The 16,079-nt window shown below is 36.4% G+C and overlaps 1 protein-coding gene across 5 annotated transcripts in view; it reads left to right on the top strand.

The window, feature by feature from the left end:
* The window catches only part of LOC139010675 (probable ATP-dependent RNA helicase DDX60), a 91,198-nt gene that overhangs the window by 64,668 nt on the left and 10,451 nt on the right, over nucleotides 1-16,079 (top strand). For 4 of the 5 annotated variants that reach the window (XR_011471558.1, XM_070415438.1, XM_070415436.1 and 1 more), the window contains 8 exons: nucleotides 950-1,094; nucleotides 3,253-3,405; nucleotides 8,504-8,608; nucleotides 9,218-9,418; nucleotides 10,649-10,753; nucleotides 10,901-11,045; nucleotides 13,613-13,734; nucleotides 15,458-15,605. Coding sequence is in view for 4 of the 5 variants with exons in the window: in XM_070415438.1 (XP_070271539.1) it covers nucleotides 950-1,094; nucleotides 3,253-3,405; nucleotides 8,504-8,608; nucleotides 9,218-9,418; nucleotides 10,649-10,753; nucleotides 10,901-11,045; nucleotides 13,613-13,734; nucleotides 15,458-15,605 (1,124 nt within the window). In the remaining variant the exon portion in view is untranslated. The remainder of the gene's footprint in view (nucleotides 1-949; nucleotides 1,095-3,252; nucleotides 3,406-8,503; nucleotides 8,609-9,217; nucleotides 9,419-10,648; nucleotides 10,754-10,900; nucleotides 11,046-13,612; nucleotides 13,735-15,457; nucleotides 15,606-16,079) is intronic. The other variant, XM_070415439.1, reaches the window with a different exon arrangement.

The following is a 16,079-nucleotide window of genomic DNA, read 5'->3' as shown; positions in this document are numbered from 1 at the left end:
CAAGTTCACTGACACATTTTTCCTTTAACATAACAAAGGAAATATGATTTTTGCATTTTTATGACTTTATTATCTTAACATAAAGTATATAAATATATAAACAAATGCCTGTATTTTTGTTTCATTCTAATGTACAAATTAACCTGAAAAACATGATGTATGAATTTTGTTACATAACTTTGTTTGATAATAGTTACACAAGTCTCACCCTCCTCAGGATTCTTTTCTAGCATTTGTCTTTACCTACTCTTGAGAGAAATAATAACCATAATACAATAAATTATTCTTTTCTGACTGTTTCAGATAAATTTCTGAGGTGGGGGTGGTCATATAAAATGGGTTTGGGTCTTAGAGTAAAATTGCAGATAGGATGACTGAATCAGGCCTACTCTGATGACCCAACACAATGTTGACCCTTTCTCCATATGTCACTTCACCAGAGCAATGACTTGTTGAGAAGTGCTCCAATACATCGCTCATGGCTAATTTTGGCACATATTGAAAATCAATTACAGTATGTGTTTAAAAGAAGAGAGTAGCAGATAACATTTTTCTATACTTCTTCAACTATTAAGAATTTGCATTTGTTTGCAGTTAGTAGGATACTTGAATTTTTCCATCATATTTAATGTAAAAAAATATTGTTCCACTGGATATAGAAAATAAATTAAAATTTGGTTGACATGAGATATGGGAGAGGTGCAGGAGGTTTTTCTATTTCATGTTAGATGCATATTAATGCATATGTTTAAAGTATACTTAAATGGTAAGTTGATAAAGACACAATTGAGGTAATTAAGGCCTGATGAATATCCTCTAATAGACATATTGTGTTCTGGGTTTGAGTTACCTGGCATTTACATACATAACCTCAAACTTAAAAAATAAATAAATAAAAGAACATGATATAATCAATATATTTACGCATTTTTCTCTTTTTCATATTCAGGTATTTTAATTCAGATTCAGGTGCTAGAATACAAAGAATCATTTTATTAGCAGCTGAAATAAAGGAAATTAAAAAAAACCTTAAGAAACATTATGAAATTTCTCCAGACTGTACTTACACTGAACGTACAGTTGTGGATTATCAGGTAAGAGAAAAAAAACAAGGGTAATGCAAGTGTGTGTATGGACTTGCTAAGGCTGCTGTAACAAAGAACCACAGAGTGAGTGGCTTAAACAACAGAAATTTATTTTCTCCCAGTTCTGGAGAGTAGAGTCTAAGGTTAAGGTGTTGGCAGGGTCACTTCCTTCTGAGGGCTTCTAGGGAGGGATATGTCCAGGTCTTTCCCCTTGGCTTGCACATGGTCATCTTCTTTCTCTATCTTCATACCATCTTCCTTTCTATGTGCCTGTGTTCAAATTTCCTCTTCTTATAAGGACACTAATCATATTGGATGAGAGCCCACCCCAATGACCTCATTTTAATTGAATAACTTTATAAAGACTCCATCTCCAAATGCAATAACATCTTGAGGTACTGGGGGTGCACAATTTTTGGAGGAGCACAATTTAGTACATAAAAGTGTGTATGATGTCTATACTTTGATATGGAATTTATAAAACACGTAACATACTTAACTTAAATTAATCTTGAAACAATGGATGGGAGACTAAAGTTGTAGGCTGGAGAAATTAAGATAATTTGTTTGTGCCGTAGCTGGTTTGGCTCAATGGGTAGAGCGTCGCCCAGTAGACTGAAAGTTCCCAGGTTCAATTCTGGCCAAGGGCACATGCCTGGGTTGCGGGCTTGATCCCCAGTAGGGGGCATGCAGGAGGCAGCCAATCAATGATTCTCTCTTACCGTTTGATGTTTCGATCTCTTTCTCCCTCTCCTTTCCTCTCTAAAAATCAATAAAATATATTTTTTTAAAAAAGATAATTTGTTTGAGTTTATACAGTTATTAAAAACAGCTTGATGATTTGTGCCAAAGTATAACTCCAATATTTATGAAACTGTCTTTATTAGTTGAAGTTAATTATAACTATTCCTTTATGTAGACAGATATATAAATATCAAATGTAAAAATCTTTTCTCTCAGCTATAGGCTTAAGCAACAACTTGCTAAAAGAACCTCAAAATCATAGTTGTCTATCTTCTGAAAAATTTTCCTTGTCAGTTTTTATCTACCTTGTGCCTAGTTCTTTAAACTTGAAACTGTGGAGTTCTGATTGCCTTATACTTCTCCCTGATGGCACAGCTCATTCAGAAATGCTAAGCAATGGTTGCTCATAAAATCCTTGCTGGTTGACCTTCTTGTTCATGTAATAGTTAGAGAAATATGGTTATTACTTGTTTATGGCTTGTGCAATAATTGGGAGGGGGAGAAAGAGAGGCAGAATGAGAGTAAAGAGGTGAAAAAGAGAAAAGAAAAAAGAAAAGGGAGAAACAATAACAGTGACTAGGAAAGAGAGACAAAGAGAAGAGAGATACAATAACAGTGACTGACAGATAGACAAAGAAACGTACAGAAATAGAGAGTTTCAGAGAGAGAGAGAAAAGGAGAAAAGGTTAGAAGCAGAGGGAGAGAAACAGGGAAGGATTGGGCAGGGCGGGGGGGAGGAAAGTGACAGACACAAAGATAACAGAGAAAAGATAAACTGGAAGACATGAAGAAAGAAAGAAGAGAGAGAACAATAAATACCGGTCAGACATGACTGGAGGTGATAATAAAAAAGAAACCCAGCAAGTTAGAGTTGAATTAACAGCAAAAGTAAAATAAAACTGAGGTGGTAGCAAGTCAGACTAAGCTGAGAATTTTGCGGGGGTACTAGCATCAGGGCACTCTGGTCCCTCACCCACCTCTTATCCTGTCCCTTCAGTGTGTCCTCACTGTCCCAGGGTGAGCTGGCACCCTTAGTTCATTCCATTACAGCTATAGCCAGTGATTAAGCAGTTGGGATCGTGGCTAGGCCTTGACCACCCAGCGGGTATGGGGAAGAAAATGGGGTACATGTTCCTGATGAAGAAATGGATGAAGAAAGGATCACTACATATAAGGTTGGGTTGCATTTGCTTGTGTCAGAAAGATATGGAGCTTTGAATGTCCGGTACTGTGAAACGACTCTACTAAAATATAAAACCTATTTAAATAGGTTTTGGGTTCTGGCCTTAAACATACTATTGTTTAAAGTGTGTCCAACTCTGAATTTATCTCTAAACAATCTTTTTAGACGTGACATCATTGTTAAGTTGAAGGATCAATGCTTTCATTTGACACTACAGACTCTTTTTTTGGGGTATTTCAGACTTTAGCCAAGATCCTACGCAGACTGAGAGGAACAAGACAAGGCTACAAACTACACGGTCTGTTAAAGCGGGGCATTGGATATCACCACGGTTCGATGGAAATCAGACAAAGACAAGTTGTAGAGATGCTTTTCAGACTGAAGCACCTCAAGGTTGGTGAACTTGGAGGATAACTTTCCTAAAAACAGTGCCTTCATTCTTTCGGCCTGAGTAGGATAGTCACTCTATCTCCCTCCTCATAACCTCTCCACTGCAAGGGATATGTTGCTAACCTTTTAGCATATTCTATTCCATCCTTTTAAATACATTTTACATAGTTAATGAATAATATATATGCAATTAGGGATCCTGTCTACTTTGCTAATCCTTACTAATAAAAGCCTAAGTGGTCGTCATCACAAGATGGCTGCACGCACAGCGGGTGTGTGCAAGTGGGTGGGGCTGGGCTTGGGCTTGATGCTGTGTGTGCAGCATGGAGCCTGCCTGGGAGTCCGGCCTCCACAAGGCAAGGCCTGCTAGCTCCACGCAGTGAGGCCTGCGTGGGGGTCTCTCCTCCTCCTGGCTCCGCGTGGCGAGGCCTGCCTGGGGGTCCTGGGGGTCCCACCTCCATGCACCGAGGCCTGCCTGAGGATCCGGCCTCTTCCCGGCTTCATGCAACGAGGCCTGCCTTGGGTCCTAAGGGTCCTGCCTCCCAGCTCTGCGCAGCATGGAGGCGGGACCCCTGGCTCTGGCCTACCTCTTTGGGGCAATCCATCAAGGAGCCCCGGATGGGTGGGTAGGGTCCTACCTCTTTGGGGCAATCGATTGTGGGGCTCCCACACTGTGACAGGGCACAGGCCAGGCTGGGGACCCTCCCCCCTGAGTGCAGAAATTTTGTGCACTGGGCCTCTAGTAGTATGTAATTAAGTTTATTATTAATTAGCATTACATAATAAACATTGTATCAGTGCATCACAATATACATATATACTTTATTTAAACATTCTAATGTTGAAATTGTTGTTTATAAACATATATCATCATTTCTGATTGTTGATGGGATCAGCTGATTCTGCAAAGTGAAATCACTGTTTTGAAGAGCAAAAGTGATTTTCAGACTTTAGAAATACATTGCTAAATTTCTTTCCAGAATGACTGTATTTGTTTACTTCACCTTGACAATTTTGAGTATTATGGCTAAAAAAATGGAGTTGTGAATACAATGTAGAGAGCATTTAATATGCCATGCACCCAATTTCACTTATTAACATCTTGCATTAGTATGGTACATCTATAATAATAAAAGTGTAATATGCTAATTAGACCGGACATCATTCTGGACGTCATTCTGGATGGCCTTTCTGACGAAGCTGGGGCCAGAGGGAAGCCGGTGTCCGAAGCCAGGGGAAGGAAGGCCTACTCATGCAAGATTTTCCTGCATCGGGCCTCTAGTTTGTTATAATTAAATAATATTGACAAATGTTTATAAACTAAAGGTTATTCTTTATTCAGACTTCCTCAGTTATTCCTGCAATGTCCTTTTTCAGTTCCCCAATTACAACCAAAATGCAACATTTTACTTGTCAGACTTCTTTAGGCCTTCTTGGATGTGACACTTTCTCAGATATACTAGTACCTTGTTTTTAAAGATCTTGATGCTTGTAAGGATAATTGATCAGATTATTTTGTAGAATATTACTCAATTGGGATTTCTCTGATGTCTTTCTCATGATCACATGGGATCTTATGGGTTTCTTGAAGGAAGACCACAGAAGTAACGTGTCATTCTCATCATATTATCTCAGGGTTATAGATTATGGACATGACATCACTGTGGATGTTAATCTTTAGCACCTGGCTGAGGTCATATTTGTTAGACTTTTCCACTATAGAGTAACCTTTTAATCTCATTTTCCATACTGCCCTCCATGAAAGGAAATCACTATGCATAGTCCATGCATAAGGAGTAGGTAGTTTAGTTATACTTTACCTCCTTATAGTTGAAGTATCTACATACATTATTTAGAATTCTTCTGTATAAGAGCTATGTCCCTTCTCTCTCTCACTTATTTATTTATCCAACATATATGTATATCAATATGGACACATGGCTATTTTCTGCTTTGGATTATAATTCAATGCTACTTTACTTTTTTCTTGTTTGAATTGTTCCAATTTTGGCAATTGAGAGCTCTTTCACTTGCTTCCAGTAACCCTTTGGCATGCTTCCCTCATTGTGAGTTGTTTGCTTTTAAACACTTCCTTACATTCTGGCAAAGTAAGACGCTCAGTCCCAGTCTTGGGATAAGTTGTGTCTCCAAAGAGGCCAATTTCTTTTAGAGGAACCTGAGAAACTGTTACAACCAAGAAGAGTCAAAGGAGACACGCCTACCAAATGTAATGTGGTGCCCTGGGTAGATACATAAAAAGGACATTAGGTAAAAACTAAGAAAATCTGGAAAAAGTATGAACTTTAGTTAATAATAATGTATAGGACCAATTTAAGATGTTAATTGTAGGGAAAACTGGGTACAGAGTATAGGAACTCTGTATTATCTTTGCAAATTTCTTTAAATCTAAAAGGGTTCTAAAAATAAAGTTTATTTAGCAATATATCCTATACATGCATTAAAATGTGTTCTGTAGGTACTGATTTCAGTGTTCTGGGAGGCTTCTTAATTTAAATTTGTATTACTGGTAATTTTTTTTACCTTCTACCAATTATTGAAAGTAGAATTATTGAGAATGAAAGTGTTAATGTAAATTTTTCTGTTTCTCTTTGTAGTTCTGCTAATTTTACTTTTTGTTTTAGTATGTTCTATATTCTATAAGAAAATGGCCTTAAGGATAAAGCACATTAAAAGCACTCTGAGAAAATAGAGTACTGTAACAGAGTGACATCTGATTTGTAAAAATGAAGCCAGGCCAGTGTTGTTCACTGGTTGTGTTGCCCTATGAACCAGGAGGTGACAGTTTGATTCTCCATCAGAGCACATGCCTGGGTTGTGTGCTAGATCCACAGTTGGGGTCATGCAGGAGGCAGCCGGTCAATGATTCTCTCTCATCATTGATGTTTCTATCTCTCTCTCCCTCTCCCTTCCTCTCTGAAATCAATAAAAAGATCTTAAAAACACACACACAACAACAACCTCCACTTCTGAAATATACATTATTGTAACATATATTTCTCTTTTTTTATTCCATGGTGTTATTTTTATTCAGGTAACAAAAGTTTTAACTTCACTATATTTGTGTTTTTCAATGATTACTCATTTATATACTTTTAAACATCTTTCATTTTCCTGAAATTACTTCCATTTTTCCAAATTTAGAATTTTCTTTTTTAAGTGATGAAGCAAAATGGCAAAACTCTTAGTTTTTATTTGTCTAAAATTCTCCACTTTGCCCTTATTCTGGAAAAATAATTTTGTTGTGTATAAAACTCTAAGTTGGAAGTTACTTTCTTTAAGTTTCTGAAGATAAAATTTCATTTATTTCTTGCTTCCATTTTGCTTTTTAGATTTTTTAAAAATATATTTTTATTTATTTCAGAGAGGGTGCATGGATTCATGCACATTGAAAGGAAATTAATTAAAAGAAAGATTCGTGCAGTAATTACATTACTGCAAAAAATTACATGTCAAAATAGTATATATAATATAGTATTATAAAATTAAAATACAAAATATTTTAATATCACTATTCACCCTTTCTCTATAATAGAAGTGCACGAGCCAACGTTTATTTTTAAATTGCCAGTGTGCATCATATATACTGGCCTGTCGATCAGTCAGTTGGTTGGATGGATGGACGGTTGATCATTTAGCCTTTTATATATATATAGATAAGCTGATTCATATTAACTTAATGGCTCTAATTAAGAGAAACATTTTTGAATTTGATTAACAAAATATCCAACTAGGTGTTGATTATATGGGACACATTGGGAAAAAAGAATTGAAAGGAAAAAAAAAATGTAAATGATAACCCAAAGAAAACTAATGTGGCTAGGTTTATCTGAAACTAAATATGTTTTAAGATAAAATCATTACTAGAGGTACAGAATGTTCCACCATTAGAAAGGTATACTAATTTAACATTTTTACAAAATCACAGTGTAAAAATATACAAAGAAAAAAGCATAATGGAAATAAAGAAAATATAGAGTTGATAGATAAATAAAATACTGTATAGCCAAACTTATGTGGTGGAACTAAACTAGTACTTAGAGAAAAATGCATAAAAAACTGAAAAGAGAAGCAAGAAAGGGTATGAGTAACCTCAAGTGGGGTTGGAATAAGATAGAGATAAGACAAATTCTAGCTGTTAGTTTCAGTTTTTACTAAGCAATGTGAGTCAAAGTAGTATTTTTAATTTGAGGTAAGAAAGCAAAACCCCAGTAAATGCCCTCTATACGTACATCTTAACTCAGTTGGGGATACCATTTCCTACTCAATATATCATCAGATCTTCTCCAGAATAATCTAAAAATTCCTATAAGATCATTCATCTTCCATTCATTACCTCCTAAAATTATTTTACAGAATAACCAAAGCATTTTTATAAATATTAATAATATCATGTTACTTTCTCTTAAACTGCTTAAAGTGTTGTTTCGTTTGTTTGCGTGTTTGTTTGTTTTGATCCTCACCCTAGGATATGTTTATTGACTTTAGAGAGAGAGGAAGGGAGAGAGAAAAAGGGAAGCATCAGTGTGAGAGTGTAACAGTAATAGGTTGCCTTCCATAAGTGCCCCAAACGGGGATTCAACCAACAAGCTAGGTATGTGCCCTGACTGGGAATGGAACTCACAACTTTTTGGTGCATGAGATGATACTCCAACCAGCTGAGCCACCTGGCCAGGACTAGAGTGGCTTTTTAATCTCGATGTGACCTGATTCCTGTGCTCTCTGAGTTTATCCCCTACTATTTCCTTAGAAATGTTTTCATGTAAAACTAATATTCCTTTTACAACTTGGTGCTTTTGTTTATGCAAAAAATTAAAAGCTTACTGGATGGCTGTGATTTTACATCATTTTGCAATCTAAAAATCCTAAGTAATTGTAATATTAAGGAAAACGTTAATATTCTAAAAGAAAATGTAGCATCTGTATTTTTGGTGACACCTACTTCCCATTGAAGTTTTACTGAAGAAAACTAATTTCACAGGGTCTAACCTAGTCAATATTTAAAGACTATGCACACATTTATGTATTCTATGTTAATTTTATTATTATTATTATTATTATTATTATTACCCTTCACCTTCAGGTGATAACAGCTACCTCCACCCTTGCTTTGGGAATTAACATGCCATGTAAATCTGTTGTTTTTATGGAAGATTCCATTTTTTTGGATGCCTTGAACTTTCGACAGGTATTTATACAAACTTTCTGTGTTATATTTGCATATTAGGGATTGGGAACATTTATTCAGTAAGCTAAAATAAAACCACACGTACTTTAAAACATTTGGACTAAAATAACACAATGTTTTAAAATGATTCTGGATATATGACATTGTATGAGTATGGTTACATTTAAAGACATTTTGAACACTTATTGATTGGCTAAATAGATTAGTTTACCTGAGAATATTCCTGCTTTGATAAATATTATTGAACTCAAACAATAATAATAGAAAGAAGAGGTAACCACATCTTCTGAGAACCCAAAGGTGCTAAGCACCTACAATTATAATTTGAGTGTCTAAATACATTGGTAAATAAGACAGAAATTGCCCCTGCTTTAAAAGTCATGATCTGAAAACAGAGGCATTTCTTAAACAAGCAAGCACACTTTGATAATATATTTGTAAAGTAAAATAATATATTGAACTTTGCTAAAATTAATATACCAAGCAACAAAGACTCTTACAAGATTTTTGAAAGTTTAATGTTTCATGTGGTATAGGTAAGTTAAATATTAACTATTTATAGATACAAGACTTGAAATGATTTAAAAGTGTTATGTGATATCTCTTTAGATGTCTGGTCGTGCAGGAAGACGTGGAGAAGATCTTATAGGAAATGTGTTCTTCTATGATATTCCATTACCTAAGATAGAAAGGCTCTTAAAATCGAATGTGCCCAAACTGAAGGGTCAGTTTCCTTTAAGTATATCCTTGGTTCTCAGACTTATGCTTTTAGTTGCCAAAGCAGATGACAAGGAGGATGCCAAAGCAAAGGTACACTGTTTCATTTTATTTAAATAACTTGAATAAACATAATTATTTAAGCTCAATTTTATGTTACATAATTTACATAAGTTGAAGGGAATAAAATATTAATGTGCTGTAAATAAACTCCTGTAACATTTGATTCTACTTTATAAATACCCTAATTCAGCCCAAAAACATGCTTTTAATTTTCGTGCTTTCAAACATTTGGAAAATTAAGCCCCTGGTTGCCCTGTTATAATTACCCCTGGGTTCTATATATATATTAGAAAAGAAACATTTTTTCTGTAATTATATGTGGTTTAAAAAATTAAAAACAAAAAAAAATTCAAAGAACTAATGGTTAAAAAATGTAAAAGACTGAAACATTCATAATTCTTGGTTTTACATTTTTATACCATACTAGAGGTCCAGTGCACAAATTCGTGCACAGGTGGGGTCTGTCCAGTCCACCATGATGGGGGCCCATCGGGCTGGGCCAGCAGTGAGGAGTGGCTGCGGATGGTTGGCCGGCCGGCCTGCCCCTGACCAGGGTGTTGGGAGCCAATTGGGGCCTGGCCGGCTGGGTTGGGGGGAGCAATTGGGGCCTGGATCAGGCTGGTTGAGTGCTGCAATGTATGTCATAGCCACCAGTCATTCCAGGGTCGTTCTGGTCATTCCGTCATTCTGGTTCCTGGGCTTTTATATAGAGAGATTTTACTTGTCACTTATCATACATTAAATTGTAATTACTTATTTTTTCCTCAAGAATTTACCATTTTCTATTACACATACATACAATATAAAACATTATGGGATGCATAATTAAAATAAATAATAATTACAGTAATATAATAAAGCAATATTCAATGCCTAATTAAAAATATAAAAAACATGCCTAGCTGGTTTGGCTCAGTGGGTAGAGTGTTGGCCTGCAGACTGAAGGGTCCCAGGTTCTATTCTGGTCAAGGGCACATGGCCAGGTTGCGGGCTTGATCCCAGGTAGGGGGTGTGCAGGAGACAGCTGATCAATTATTCTCTCTCATTGATGTTTCTATCTCTCTCCCTTCCCTCTGAAATCAATGAAAATATATTTAAAATATATAAAATCATATAATTTATTATAAGTAGCACATAAGTATATATAGCACCCTGTTCTATAATAGGAATGTTTAGTTGACTTTTGTATATTACATTTGGAAGACACACTATAAAATGTGCTTAATATCTAACTTGATGTTTTGATATATGTATATATAGGCATTGTCGGTTCTCCAATATTCATTGATGTCCTTCAAGCAACCAAAGATCAATTGCATGTTAAAGTTTTATTTTATATATTCTTTGCAATTCTTGGTCAGAGAGGTAAGATTTAAACCTATTTCCACTAAATTAAGGTGTTAGTACATATGTTTAACTCCACTGTACTAAAAGGTACTTTATTAACAACTTCTTTGATTAGTATTGCTGAGAACTACAGACCAACGTTAACATGATAAAATTAATTTCTAGGAATATCTGAATTTAGAATGTATTCCCATTGGTTATTCTGGTCTCGTGTCACATTTGCACTACCATGAACCTGCAAACTTTGTTTTAGTAAGCTTGCTGAAGAAACGCTTATTTCACAAGCTGTGTGTTCCAACCAAGATAAAAGGTAAGCAATTACCACTTTCCAAACATTTACTCATTAAATGTGTGCACAGACACATGGAGCACATGTGTAGTTACATATGACCATATATTCCTCAGAATGCCTTCACTTTGGAAGGTGTGACTTTCTAACTGTGTTTTCTCTTAGTGTACTTTGAACATTTTTCTTATTTTATAACACTATTTATATGTTTATAAAAATATTAATATATGCATGGTATATTTTTAAAATACTGTAAATAGGGGGCTCCAGTGGCGCAATCGGTTAGCGCGTGGTACTTATAAAATACTGTAAATATTCTAATGACTATTTAATGTGCTTCAAATTTAAAAAATAAAACCTTAGAATAATAAATATTATTATTCAGGAATTACAAGGCATATATATATAGTCTGTTGAAATAAATTGTAATAATATATGTAAAATCACTAATTTATCCTTCTTATACCTGGCCATTGACATGAAAAACAGGCCTCTTTGTGATAGCCTCACATTTAGGTACTAATCATTAGCTGTATCATAGTAAAATATATAGCTAACAGTTCAAAATCACATGTAACTGTAGGAATATATTGGCATTGCAATATTATCCTCTGTAATTATTTCCTTTTATTAATTGTAAATTATTTTTTCCCTTTTCCATAACTTTGACATAATGAAATTTAATTTGCCATAGAGAGAAGTAAAGTGATCTGTTCTAAATTCAAATGAACTCAAATATCTAATTAATATCCTATTGTTGATTTTATTTTCAGTAATTTACTAACTTTTGTTAAAATGACATTAAAAATAATTAAAATATTATATAATATACTTCAGAACTACTAATATATCAAACTATAAAAACTTTAATCCATTATTAATTTATAGTTCTTCATGAAAGGATCATAGAAAATAATAATCACTAAATTTTGCTTATTTTATAAATTCTGTGAGTAATGTATCAAAAAAATTAAAGGAACCCTCCTCGGCCTTCCTGCTATAGTTTGACAGTCTGTTCAATGCTGTTCAGCCTCTGTATCTATTTTTGTTCATCAGTTTATAAAAACGGGAGGGTTGGGGGAGGGGGTAAGAGATCAACCAAAGGACCTGTATGCATGCATTTAAGCATAACCAATGGACACAAGACACTGCGGGGTAGGGGAGGCGAGGGAAGGTCAAGGGGGAAAATAAAAAGGAGACATATGTACTACTCTTTGTAATATTTTAAGCAATGAAAGAAAATTTAAAAAAAAATTAAAGGAATAAAAAAACAACTGAAAGAAATTACTATAATGTTATCAATATAAACACATCAATTTAAGGTGCTTTTGTTTGTTTGTTTGTTTGCTTGCTTGCTTGAAATCTGGGAGCTCACTCTCCATGTTCTGCATTTCTCCAGCAGTTGAGTCAGTTGTGGCTTATTTCCACGTTCTCACATGAGGGGCTATCAGAGTGGGCATGGCACTCTGTTAGATATGGTGCCCAATTGAAAATCGGAAATCAGACATAGGTTTTCCCTTGAAATTTAGTCACTAAAATATTGCAGGAATTTGCTCATATGGAAACATAGGAAACAAATATTCCAGGGAGAGAAGTAACAGGAGCATGTCAATAGGTGTAGTTGCGAGCTTTTTTTGTAATGTAATGTGTGCCAAAGGCAGAGTGGGTGTGGTTAACATCTGGCCTCAAATAGCAGATAAGGAATTTGGAAAGCAGCATAAGGCCTTCATTCCTTAGTAGGTTTTGAAGAGAGGTGGAAAATCTGAGTAGAACAAAGTAGCAAAGGGAGGATTTAAAGCCCATGATGGAGTCCAGGGCAATTCCAGAATTAAAGGCCAAATGGTTGTTTATTTTTTCCTTCAGCTAAGAATGGATTTAGTGATACCAAGAGTCTGTTAGTAGGAGGTCAATTAGTCTGCATTATTATAAAGCAACACTAGAGGCCTGGTGCATGAAAATTCATGCACTGGAGGGAGGGGTCCCTCAGCCAGGCCTGCCCTCTCTCACAGTCTGGAGCCCTCAGGGGAGGGAGGTGACCCAGCGATCAGGGGAAGGCAACGCCCCATCACACCTCTACTGCTGCCACTGCCGGCAGTGCAAGCCTCAGTCAGCCCTGGTTACCTGAGCCTTGGGCGGCCCTGGGAGGCTGGGAAGCCGCTATCTAAGGCTTGTCTGCGCCTCGGATGTCAGCTGGGCAGCCTCCATCTGAGGCTTGCCTGTGCCTCAGGCCAGCCCTGGGTGGCTGGGGAGCACCCCAGTGAGGCTGAGGGGACTGGGTGCTGCCATCTTGTGGCTGTGGGCGCCACCATCTTTGAGGGCGGGACAGTCAATTAGCATATTCCCTTCTTACTGGCTGTGGGCACCGCCATCTTTGAGACAGCATGAGGGCCAATTAGCATATTCCCTCTTTATTAGATAGGATTATAATTTATTAAAAAATTCACCAAACATCTGGAAAGTGACTTTTTCAAAGGTGTCTTACCTTGAAATTTTAAGTATAGCTATTAAGAACTGACATCATTATATTTCTAAAATGATGAATTTTGTTCTCTGAAGTTTTGAAAAATTAAACCCCTTATTTTAAACAGGCCAAAAGAGCTTTTCTGAAGAAGTGATGGAAACATTAGTGGTGGTGTTAGCAAATCTTTTTGGGAGACATTATCTTCCTCCCTGTGTGAAAAACTTTAAAAAGGAATTTTCTCATTCAGTGGTAAGAAAAAATATATAACCATAACCTTGCAATTCAATGTAACATTTTTCGATTATAACATGCAATGCAATCGTATTTTCCTATAATAATAAAATTGCTGTGATTGTCTAGAGTTACCTCTTAACCATGTCTCAGTCAGTTCTTGGTATAAAGTGACTTCTCAGATGAGGAAAAGATTTAGGTCTTGTTTAAAAAAGGAAAACTTTATTCCTGTTAGAGATTTTTAGCAAGTGAATAACATAGAACATTTTATTACACTATAGATAATTTCAGTCATTACATTTAATGGTGAAATAATGGCCACAGTAACATTTAATTTGAAACAAGAAGACATGAATGCTCAGTTTAACAGCCATTGGCAATCACTGTCCTGGGAATTCTACTCTTTGCCAAATGACAAGAAAAAATACGCTATAATTATGGGAAAGGTGAGCATAGTGAACATGAAGTATGGTAAGGTACACACATAGGAGGAGTTGAGGTTTAGTGGCAGATTTATTGGAGGGAAAACAAAGGACCAGGTACACCATGCCCGATGTCTCATCCATGGCCAGATGGCTCCACTCCTTCTCGCTGTAGAAGAAGAAGTCCAGCCTATGGGTCCCCAGGCCCACACTTGCCCCCACCAAGCCCAGGAGGAGGGTCAGGATGCAGAACTGCATGACATTAATCCTCATCCAAGGCTCCAGTGTTCCAGCAATCCAGCAAACTCTCTGTTCCTATCTGGTCCACATTTGGTGCTTCCACTTGGCTAAAGCAGCGGTTCTCAACCTGTGGGTCACGACCCCTTTGGCGGTCGAATGACCCTTTCACAGGGGTCGCCTAAGACCATCCTGCATATCAGATATTTACATTCCGATTCATAACAGTTGCAACATTACAGTTATGAAGTAGCAATGAAAATAATTTTATGTTTGGGTCACAACATGAGGAACTGTATTTAAAGGGCCAGAAGGTTGAGAACCACTGGGCTAAAGGGAGAAAGTGTATGGGTGCTACCAAGACAGGCCTTTGCCTTGGGCTTGGGCAAGAGTAGGCTTCCTTTTAAAATATCCAATCACTTTCTTTTATCTTCTGGGGGCTATGCTGGCCCCTTCCCATTTCCTGAATCTCCTGGGGTTTTGTGCCCTTATTCTCTCAGGTTCTTTTCCCCGATTTTTCGATCCTAGACTCCTCCACTTCATGGTCACCACTGTGGCTCCTACTACACATGCCTCAAAGTTCTGCTTCCTCATCTGGCTTCTACTGTGCTTGTGCCCAGGAGAGGAATTTCCGCCTAGGGACAAGTACAGGCCTATGGACCCAGAGGCTGGAGTTCTTCTGCAGGGAGAAGTTACCTGGTCTTGGATGAGACATTGGACCTGGTGTTTATCCCTCCCCCTGTAATCCAGTTGTTCCCTGGGGAAGATGGTCTTTCTGCCTGCTTGGGACTTTGGCCAAGGATGTACCTACCCCTGGGTGTCTGGGAAGCTGTAGCTTCCTAGTGGATCAGGCTTAGCCAGTTTAGCTCTCCTCTTTAATACTTAATTCACTACCTACTGTAACAGTAGGATCACAAGGGATTTTAGTTTTTTATTTATACTTTTATAAGTAATAGAATTTAAACTATATTTTCATCCATATTTTTAAATATATTATGACCCCGTGTCTCACAGGCTTTGGTAATCTTCTGCTTTAAAAAAAACACACAAAAAACAACAATAATCAAATTTATTGTTCCTAGGTAGTTCTAGATGATCTTCCCAAGGAATTTGCTGCAGTGGTAGAGGAACACAACACCAGAATTCAAGAGAATTTTGGTTCCTTCCTCCTAACAATTTCCAAGTTGGCTGACATGAGAAAAGAATCCCAACTACCTCTCTCAGAAATTGGTAAGATTGTGACTGTACATAAAGAGAATGTGAAGTCCATAAAAGAAAATAAATGTAAATATATTGAGATAAAACTAACTTTACAAAATAAGGACAAAACTATTGCAATAAGAATGCACAGGAAATTAGCATAATGTTTCAGATCTATGCTGTGGAAATCATATACTGAAATCATATAATTTGAAATTAGCTAAGTCACCCTAGATTTGATTTAACACTAAATACTTAAAATATTTCTATATTTTCTGATGTCATTATAAGCTGGTCTAAACTTATTCTAAAGCATCTCCTTTCCTATTGATGCTATTTTTTAAGTAGGTATTGGTGCTATTAACTAGTTAAATTTTCAAATCTGAATTAATTTTGAGAATACAAGAAAAGGAATATTGGCATATTTGTTAGTGGTCATCAGTATTCTGTACTTCCTTGAGTACTAGGTGGGACATTAAATAAATTAAGGCTTTGCCCATGTCT

The sequence above is a fragment of the Myotis yumanensis genome, unplaced genomic scaffold, assembly GCF_028538775.1.
Source record: "Myotis yumanensis isolate MYYU_CA2020_CCGP unplaced genomic scaffold, mMyoYum1.0.hap1 SCAF_5, whole genome shotgun sequence".
Taxonomy (NCBI): domain Eukaryota; kingdom Metazoa; phylum Chordata; class Mammalia; order Chiroptera; family Vespertilionidae; genus Myotis; species Myotis yumanensis.
The sequence above is the reverse complement of the archived record's forward strand: the minus strand, read 5'-3'. Positions and strand labels throughout refer to the sequence as shown.